The following is a 10,318-nucleotide window of genomic DNA, read 5'->3' on the forward strand; positions in this document are numbered from 1 at the left end:
GTCAAATGACCCCAAGAGATGACGACTAGGTCGAACGGTCATAAACTACTACAAGACCGTTTCAGACTGGACATAAGGAAGAATTTCTTTACTGTCAGAGCCCCCAAGGTCTGGAACAGCCTGCCACCGGAGGTGGTTCAAGCGCCTTCATTGAACACCTTCAAGAGCAAATTGGATGCTCATCTTGCTGGGATCCTATGAACCCAGCTGACTTCCTGCCCTTTGGGCAGAGGGCTGGACTCGATGATCTTCCAAGGTCCCTACCAGCCCTAATGTCTATGAAATCTATGACCCCAGCCACGTGCCAACCTAGCCTTCTCTTGAAGACCCCCGAGGTAGGGGCGAGCACCACCTCCCTTGGAAGCTCATTCCAAGTTTTGGCCACCCTTACCGCGAAGAAGTTTTTCCTGATATCCCGCCTAAATCTGCTCTCTGTCAGTTTGTGACCATTGCTCCTTACACCCAAGAGGCGCCCTGGTGAACAGCACATCTCCGATCCCTTGCTGCGTCCTCCTAATGAATTGGTAGGTGGCCACAAGATCACCTCTCAGCCTTCTCTTGTGGAGACTGAAAAGGTCCAGGTCTCTCAGTCTCTCCCCATAGGGCTTGTCCTGTAAGCCCCTAACCATATGAGTGGCCTCCTCTGAACCCTCTCGAGTCCATCAACATCCTTCTTGAAGTACAGCGCCCAAAACTGGACGCAGTGCTCCAACTGTGGTCTGACCAATGCTGCATAGAGGGAAGTATCACCTCCTTGGATCTATTCGCCATGCATCCGCTGATGCACGATAAAATGCGGTTAGCTTTGCTGGTGATTTCATCACGCTGACGACTCATGTTCACCTTGGAGTCCACGATGACTCCGAGACCCCTTTCCGCTGCTGTGCTGCTGAGAGGGTCACTTCCCAGCCAGGAGACACGCTGGATATTTTTGCACCCTAGGTGCAGCACTCTGCACTTGTCCTTGTTGTGCTGCATCCTATTGCGTACTGCCCTCTTTTCTAACCTGTCCAGGTCTGCCTGCAATGTTCCCTACCCTCCGGGGTGTGCACTTCTCCCCACAATTTAGTACCATCCGCAAACTTGGACAGAGTACACGTCACACCCACATCCAAGTCACTGATGAAGACATTGAAGAGCACAGGTCCAAGGACCGAGCCCTGCGGGACCCCACTACCCACATCCCTCCAGGTCGATACCGACCCATCCACCACCCCTCTATGGGTGCGACCCCCAAGCCAATGTGCCACCCACCGGACCATGCAAACATCTGTCACAGCCTCTTAATTTATTTATGAGAACAGGACGAGATACTGTATCGAAGGCCTTGCTGAAGTCCAAGAAAACGATGTCCACCTCTACTCCTGCGTCTAAGCGTTTTGTGACCCTGTCATAAAACGAAACCAGACTGGTCGGGCATGATCCACCTGCTATGAACCCATGCTGCATTATTTTTCTCGCTGGACTCCCACAAATACGCTCCTTCATAATCTTTTCAAAGACCTTTGCAAGGATGGCGGTGAGACTGACCGGCCTATAATTACTCGGATCCTCCTTCCTCCCCTTCTTGAAAATAGGGACCGCACTGGCCCTTTTCCAGTCCTCCGGGACCTGACACGAGCGCTCGAACAGCCGTGCCAGCGGTTCTGCCATGGCACCGGCCAATTCCTTCAGTGCCGGAATGGCACTGAAGGAATAATGGCCATTATTACAAGAAATAATGGCCATTACAAGAAATACCGGCCACAAGCTAGCAGAGAGCAGATTTAGACTAGACATTAGGAAGAACTTCTTCACAGTTCGAGTGGCCAAGGTCTGGAACGGGCTCCCAAGGGAGGTGGTGCTCTCCCCTACCCTGGGGGTCTTCAAGAGGAGGTTAGATGAGCATCTAGCTGGGGTCATCTAGACCCAGCACTCTTTCCTGCTTATGCAGGGGGTCGGACTCGATGATCTATTGAGGTCCCTTCCGACCCGAACATCTATGAATCTATGCCCTCGGATGCAGCTCGCCCGGGCCTGCCAACTCGAACGCGTCCAGTCCATCCAAGCGACTCCGCACCAAGGCAGCATCCGCGGTCGGCGGGCGGGCGGGCGGGCGTCGTCTAAGAAGCCATCACTGCAAGCAGGACCAGCCCCAACTCCATCATCCCAGCCAAGGCGGGCGTCAAAACCTCCAGGCATGGAGAGCCCGTTTTTCCTCGCCTCCCCTCGCTCCTCCTGCCGGCTGCTGCATCCCCGCCAAGCCCACCTGCCTCCTCCGACGCCGAGCCGCGCGCTCCCCCGCCGTGCGGGCGCGGTGCCCCCCGCGGGGCGCGGGGCGCGGGGCGGCGCGGCGCCGGGCGGGGGCGAAGGCGGCGCGTGCGGCGGCTCCTCCCCGGCCGCGGGCTATAGAAGGGGCGCCCGGCGCCGCCGCGCCCCGCACCGCACCGCACCGCCCCGCTCCGCTCCGCCCGGCCATGCGCTCGCCGGCGGGGTGCGGCGGCGCCGGCCGAGCCCTGGCGCTGCTGGCGCTGCTGGCGCTGGCGGGCCCGGCCGCCGCCTGGTACAAGCACGTGGCCAGCCCGCGCTACCACACCGTGGGCCGCGCCTCGGGGCTGCTCGTGGGCATCCGCCGCTCGCCCTACCTGTGGCGCCGCGGCCTGGAGCCGCCCCGCGACCCGCAGCCCGGCGCCGCCGCCCGCCTCCTCCAGCTGCTCCTGCCGCCGCCCGGCGCCGCGCCGCGCCCCGACGGGCCCCGCACCGCCGCCCGGCACCGCGCCGCGCCCGCCACCCCCGACGGCGGCGCCAGGCGGCAGGAGCGCGGCCTCCCGGACTCCAGGTGAGCATCTCGGGGACGGCACTCGCCTGCGCTGCCCTCGGGGCTCTCCCAGGGATAGGGATGGGGACGGGACTCTCCTGCGCTACCCTCTGGTGTGTCCTGGGGATGGGGACAGGCACTCTCCTGCGCTCCTCTCCACCGATGGGGACGGGGACTCTCCTGCACTACCCTCGGGTCTCTCCCGGGGATGAGGACAGGGAATCTCCTGTGCTGCCCTCGGGTCTGTCCCAGGGATGGGGACAGGCACTCTCCTGCGCTCCTCTCCTGGTCTCTCCCGGGGATGAGGACAGGGACTCTCTTTCACTGCTCTCAGGTCTGTCCAGGGGATGGGGACAGGGACTCTCCTGTGCTGCCCTCAGGTCTGTCCTGGGGATGGGGACGGGGACTCTCCTGTGCTGCCCTCGGGTCTGTCCCAGGGATGGGGACAGGGACTCTCCACTCCTCTCCGGGTCTCTCCCAGGGATGAGGACAGGGACTATCCTGCGCTGCCCTCGGGTCTGTCCTGGGGATGGGTACGGGCACTCTTCTGCGCTGCCCTCAGGTCTCTCCCGGGCATAGGGATGGGAGAGACTGTCCTGCATTTCCCTTGGGTCTCTCCTGGGGATGAGGACAGGGATTCTCCTGCTGTCTGCTTTGAGTATCTTCCAGGGATGAGGACAGGGACTCGGACACCCCTGCACCCCCCTCAGGTCTTTCCCAGGGATGGCAATAGGGACCAGGACTCCTGCTCTCTGCTTGGGGTCTCTCCCAGAGATAGACACGGGGACTCTCCTGCTCCCCTTTTGGGGTCTCTGATGGGGATGGGGGCATAGCAGAGGGAGGCGTGCTGTCTGGGAAGGCAGGGCTGCTCGGGGCACTCCAGGGTCTCTCCTGCCATCCCCATGCCCGGGCCTGGGCTTCTTCACTTCAAGCCCTTGCTGCATCCGCCTGGGGCAGAGCACAGCCTCCATGTCCCCGGGCTCAAATGGGTCTCCGTCAGTTTGTGCTCCCTTCCTCCCAGTGCTCAGCATCCTAAACCCAGGGAAATCATAGGAAATTCAGGTTGGAGGGGACCTCAGGGGTCACATCTAGTCCAACCCCCTGCTCCAAGCAGGACCAGCCACATCTAAACCCAGCCAGGGCTTTGTGTAGCCGGGTCTTAAACACCTCCAAAGATGGAGAGTGCAGCACCTCTCTGGGCAGCCTGGTGCAGTGCTTTACGACCCCCCTGGTGAGACAGTGCCTTCGTGCCCAAGGTAACAGGCACCGGGTGAGGCACTCGGAGGAAGGAGATCACTGCAATCTGGCTGTGGATTTCACTGCCCAAGCAGCTGCTGTCCAGCGCTGGGTGAGACTGAAACCGAGAAGGGAGGTCAGGGCATTTGCTGGCACCTCTGGAGGAGCCTGGAAACTCGGAAACTATTCAGCGAGAGAGCAAGAGCGAAATACATCTCTCAGCTTCCAGGCTAGATGCTGCTGGGATTTTCTTAGAGGCTCGGCTGGAGCTGCATGCCTCTTCCTAGTGGGCTGTGCAGCTCCTCTAGCTTCGTGCGGAGGAGTTGGAGGGACTATAGAGAACAAAAATGTTATTTAGAAGGAAGAGTGTAAAGAATCCAGCCACAGACACAAAGGTCTCTAGGCTTGTCTGTGAGTGTGAAGCCCTCAGGGTGAGCTATTAAATGATGCTCGTTGACTAGGTGTTGGATAGCGCGGGGGAGCCTTCCAAGTTCAGGTCCTTCACTGCAGGTAGTAGGGTCCTTCAGGATGAAACCCTGAAGTGGGTTAAGTACCCAGCTCTTACTAACCGGGCAGCTTCGCTGAGTGCATAGGAAATGCACTGAAGAGCCTTGCTTGAGTATCTTCCCTGTCGTTTTCAAGGCTCGGAGAATTACATTGAACGCACGAGTCTCGAGTTTCGGATACCACCTGGGGCTTCAGTAAAGCTAGCGCAAGAAGTCAAAGCTCAGCTGTTTGCTGCTGCAGGAATGTTTGATTCGGGGCCAGGAGGGCGAGGTGCCCTCGTAGGTAAAACGATGAAATCATGGTGTAAGAAATTGCCCATTACACTGAGGAGGGAAGGACTCCGCTCTCGGAGAGGCTTTTCCATCTCTGGCCAATGTGTTCTTGTTATAACTGGCCATGCACTTACAATCATGGGCATCATTTAACTGGTTCGTGAGGGTCTTTGCTACCCTTTTTAAAATGAGCAGATTATTTATTTTCCATGACCAGTATGTGCTTGCTGGCTGCTGTCTAGACTGGGGTTCATAACGTTATTTTTTACCATTTAGGTGCTGGAGTGTTTGCACCTATGTTTACACCTTTTACAGTCCTTTTGTGAGTCAAATTCTGATCCTATTGATGCTACAATTTTGCTATGCTTCAGAGGATCCCAAAGCACTTTAGAGGAGATAAAGCATCATTATTCTTATTTTACGGAGAAGAGAATTGAAGTGAAGCGATAACAATTTGCCCAGATTCACACATCTGCAAATATCAGTTGGACCTTTTAAAAATATATGGTCTCTTTTCTTCCCTTTACAGGTTTTCTGAGTTCACGATATAGCTCCTGATTTTCCAACTCGTTCCAACAGAGATGTTTGAAGAGCAGCGGTTGCCTGACTTGGAAACTGTTTCCTACTGCCGACGAGGAAGATTTTCATGCTGGTTCTCCTGATATTCTGACCTCTTTGCAACCATCTAGACAACTGCTGTTTAAAAAAAAATCTCTGGTTTTCTTATTAACTGTCCAAACACAGTGTTTTCACATCAGCCTAGTGCTATAGACTTGGGGAAAGCGAACAGAGAAGATATTTATTTTCATTATTTTTTAGATCTCTGTAATAGCTTATTTGCAATATAACAACATGTACTGTTTGCTTTATAGGAACCTGCACTCATTAAAATAAGATTTAATCAAAGGAAACCTTTGCTTCTTTGTGTCACACTTTTTAACAAGACTCCACATAGGAGAGGCAAGCCAATCGTTTTTTGATATGTTAGAAGTCCTTGGATTATCGTCCTGCATAGTTTCACAGCAAATCTCTTCACTCCCCATTATATGCTTACTGTCATTAAAATGGTCTTTAAAATAACTCAACAAGCAGACAGAAATCTTTACTGGATGCTACTGAGTAGAGATGCCACACGTTCCTATTTGTTTAATGCTTATTTTTGTGCTTGGAACTTAATTTATGTCTCTCTTGGGGTAGAAAAATGTGTATGTTCTTAGTTCAGGTTGACCAACCATCAGGTGAAGTAAGCTGTTGCTTATGAAAATGTATGCGTCGCTGCTTTATTTATTCTGTAAGGTTCGATTCGACCCTTCCTCCAACCCACTGTAGACAAATCACCTTTCCTTTAGAATAGGAGGGAAGACCAAAGCAATTAGGTTTTGATGTGGGTTAACAGTTCAGATTCATCTCCAGGCTTCCCGGAACGGGAGTTGCTGACCTGTTTGCCTTGAGATCGCTGCTGTTTTAGACCGAATTAGTTGACTGAAATTAAGAGCACCCCTTGTTTGCTGTGGAGGTGTACCCCTAGTTCAGAGCAGCAATGGGCCAACAAGGTAGTGGGGTACAACTAAAGCTGGGTTTTAGAGTTCACGTTCAAGGCTGTAGGGATGTTTGGATCGAAGGAGACAAACTCGCATCAGAGTTTGGTTCTAAACAGCAGTCTGGCTGAGCTGTTTCCACAAGACTCATGGCAGCTTGGGTTGAAATCTTCTGTTTGGCTGTTTTTGAATCCAGCTTTCAACTCAGGCCAGGGTGTAGATTGGAGTATAGCATTAGTATTAGGGTCCTGAGTTAAGTCCTCTAGACTGAGCTCCCAGCAGCCACATTTTCAACACATGAAAAAAGCAAGGTAGTTCCTTTGGCTGATTTAAGAATAATATTTTACACCTTCATCCACTGAGCCCAAAGCACTTTACAGTTCGACATCTCAGTGAGACAGGTACTAGTATACAGTAGTACACAGATGGGGAAACCAAGGCACAGAGAAATTAGTGACTCAACTTTTCCAAGGTGACAGTGAGGTAGCACGAAATGTATGAACAGAACCAGGAGCCTGCTGCTCTTACCAGTGCAGTGCAGAATGTGTATTGTCTGGTAGGAGGCCCTCACTCGTGTCCTACGAGCATTTTAGGACTGGTTTCTGGATTATTTACATCTTTGCTTTGGCTCAGTGAAGGAAGAGCTGTAACCATTTCAACACCACCTGCAGGGGCTGTGAGCGTCCCACTGGTAACAACCCTGTCAGCATCATTTAATCTTCCCAAGGCAGATGAAGCCAAAGAATTAAAAAATCTTATCACTGCTTGTCTTGGGACGACCATGCCTTTAAAGGTGCCCAGTTCATAGTCCAGGGAGAGAACTCTATGATGCTGCTAGTAGGCCCTGTCTAGGAACATCTGGAGAACACCTGGAGAAGGAAGTGACATCACCTGGTGCACCTGGGGAGGGCAACCTTGGTTGAGAGAGGGAGAATTCAGAGCAGTTATGTCAAGTCTAAGGGGAGGGAAGGATTAGGGTCTGTTCAGAGAGGAGAGGGTGGTGGAAGCCTGGGATAAGGGCTTGAGAGGAGCAGCAAGAGAGGGGTTAGCTTTTGTGGATCCTGGGGAAAGGCAGGATTTAAGGGGAGCCAGCCCTGCAAATCCGTGTAGCACATTTCTACGCTGCAGAGTGCAGTACAGCATGGAGGAAAAAGGAATCAGAACTCGTGGTAGAGGTGATATCTTTTATTAGACCAACTAGACTTTTGCAAAAAAAAATTCCTTTAATTGCAAGCTTGGAGGCATCTGAGGTGGGTTTAACTGAGCTAGCTTGGAGGCTGGTAGCAATATACTTGTGGCAGCTTGGAGCTCAGCTGAAAAGCCAGGCTCTGCACTGGTCCCCAAGATACCTCACTTAAAGCAAGCTGCATTGCATGGCAGTGTAGACAGATCCTGAAACTGCAGATCCTAGAAAGGCACTGCTCCTGGGGTAAAGCCCGCCTGTGCCTGTGGCTGTTTGGGGGAGAGAGTGGGACTGACCAAGGAGTGTTTTTGACTATCCAGATATGTTGGACATCATGTGGTCCTTAGTTGCTAGTAGAGACTGTGTCATGCATGGGGTGGGACTGTAGAGACCCGGCTGGAGAGCAGGTCTGCAGCAGAGGACACCATCTGAAAGAACACGAGTGAGCGCTCATGGGACAGAGACCCTGCAACAGTGCCAGGAAGGCCACGAGGCACTGAACAGGGGAGTGGGGCACTGAGCTTTGAAGGCCCAAATGTATTGGAAGGGGTCTCCTGGCCCTGGTGAAGAGGGGATGTCTCAAATCCTCTCTTTGGGGCTGGAGATGAGTGGTTGTCAATCTTTTGAGAATTCAAGACACCCCTCACTAGACTCAAGGCCTCCTTAGAAAGTGTTTAACTCATAGTTTTCACTTGATATTTGAGTACTAGAGCAATTCTTCTGTTGCAAAGAACCTAGAATGGCCACAGCAGGGCTGAATGTTAGTAACACTCTGGATTCCCATTTGAAATCTCTGGCTTTATCTTGTGAATCATGTTTGCTCATCTCCAGTCTTCACAGGCAAGGTCAGCTCCCAAGCTGCTGCACCAGGCAGCACAGTTTGGGGAGGAGGGAGCAGCCCTCAGTGGTGAAAGAACAGGTTAGGGACTGTTTAGAAAAGCTGGACATGTACAAGTCCATGGGGCCAGATGGGATGTACCCGAGGGTGCTGAGGCAGTTGGCTGATGTGATTGCAGAGCCATTGGCCATCATCTTTGAAAACTCCTGGCAATCAGGAGAGGTCCCGAACGATTGGGAAAGGGCAAACACAGTGCCCATATTTTAAAAAGGGAAAAAGGAGGATCCAGTCAGCCTCACCAGTCAGCCTCACCTCAGTCCCTGGAAAAAATCATGGAGCAGACCCTTAAGGAATCCATTTCTAAGCACTTGGAGGAGAAAAAGGTGATTAGGAGCAGTCAGCCTGGGTTCAATAGGGGCAAGTCATGCCCAACCAACCTGACTGCCTTCTATGATGAGCTGACTGGTTCTGTGGATGTGGGGAGACTGGTGGATATGGTGTACCTGGATTTTAGCCAGGCTTTTGATATGGTTTCCCACAGCATTCTTGCAGGCAAGCTAAGGCAGGATGACTGGACTGTAAGGTGGATAGAAAACTTGCTGGAGCATTGGGCTCAGAGAGTAGTAAGCAATGGCTCAATGTCTAGTTGGCAGACAGTATCGAGTGCAGTGCTGCAGGGGTCTGTCCTGGGGTTGGTTTTGCTCAATATCTTCATCAACAACCTGGAAGATGGCATAAAGTGCACCCTCTGCAAGTCTGCAGATAACATTAAGTTGGGGGGAGTAGTAGATACTCTGCGGAGTAGGGCTAGGGTTCAGAGTGACCTAGACAAATTGGAGGATTGGGCCAAAAGGAATCTCACAAGGCTCAACAAGGACAAGTGCAAAGTCCTGCACTCAGGATAGAGCAATCCCATGGACCGGGACAGGCTGGAGGTGACTGGCTGGGTAACAGCTCTGCAGAAAAGGACCGGGGGGTGACAGGGGACAGTAAGCTGAATACAAGCCAACAGTGTGCTCTTGTTGCCAAGAAGGCTAACAGCATCCTGGGCTGCATTGTTATGTATGATGCCAGCAGGTCAAGGGGAGTGATTCTTCCCCTCTATTCAGCACTGGAGAGGCCACTTCTGGAGTCCTGTGTTTAGTTTTGGGGCCCCCATGACAGAAAGGATGTGGACAAGTTGGAGGGAGTCCAGTGGAGGGTAACAAAAATGGTTCAGGGGCTGGGTGACAGGACTGGTGAGGAGACACTGAGGGAACTGGGCTGATTGAGTCTGCAGAAGAGAAGACCGAGGGGCATTGAATAGCAGCCTTCAGCCCCCTGCAGGGGGTTGCAAAGAGGATGGAGCTGGACTGTCCTCACTGATGACAGAACAAGGAGCAATGGGCTCAAGTTGCAGCAAGGGAAGGTTAGGTCAGATATTAGGAAGAAATTTCTCACTAGGAGGCTAGTAAAGCACTGAAACAGGTTCCTCACAGATGTGGTGAAGTCTCCATGCTTGGAGGTTTTGAAGCCCTGGGTAGCCGAAGCCTTGGCTGGGATGATGCAGCTGGGGCTGGTCCTGTTCTGAGCAGGGGGTTGGACTGGATGTGACCTCCTGAGCTCCCTTCCAACCTTCCTTGTCTATGGTTCTATCTTGCAGTGCTAACATTGTCTGGCACCCCACGGCACCCTTGAAAAGATCTCAAAACACCCTGGTTGAGAGTCACTGGCCTAATAGAAGTGATGCTAAAATGTGCTCTTAGCTATTCCTGTGTAACCCTGCTGCGGTCAGTGGGAGTGTGGGTGAACAGCCTGTGGTCTGTGGATGTTAAAGATGGAAGCTGAGTGCCGCTGGAGACAACACGGTGTTTTCCCACCTCCTCAAGGCTTCAGCATGGCACCACTGACCTATGCCATGCAGAGCCAGGGTGGTTTTCCACCACCGTCAGGGACTGGGTACAGAAA

At 52.9% G+C, this 10,318-nt stretch overlaps 1 protein-coding gene across 1 annotated transcript; it reads left to right on the forward strand.

Moving 5' to 3' along the window:
- The first annotated feature begins 2,340 nt into the window (after positions 1-2,340).
- On the forward strand, positions 2,341-5,717 carry NPW (neuropeptide W). The gene is made up of 2 exons (XM_059716491.1): positions 2,341-2,818; positions 5,342-5,717. The coding sequence occupies exons 1-2, from the start codon at positions 2,457-2,459 to the stop codon at positions 5,361-5,363; spliced, it is 384 nt and encodes a 127-aa protein (XP_059572474.1). The 5' UTR covers positions 2,341-2,456; the 3' UTR covers positions 5,364-5,717.
- Positions 5,718-10,318: the final 4,601 nt, after the last annotated feature.

This window comes from Alligator mississippiensis, chromosome 13 (assembly GCF_030867095.1).
Source record: "Alligator mississippiensis isolate rAllMis1 chromosome 13, rAllMis1, whole genome shotgun sequence".
NCBI lineage: Eukaryota > Metazoa > Chordata > Crocodylia > Alligatoridae > Alligator > Alligator mississippiensis.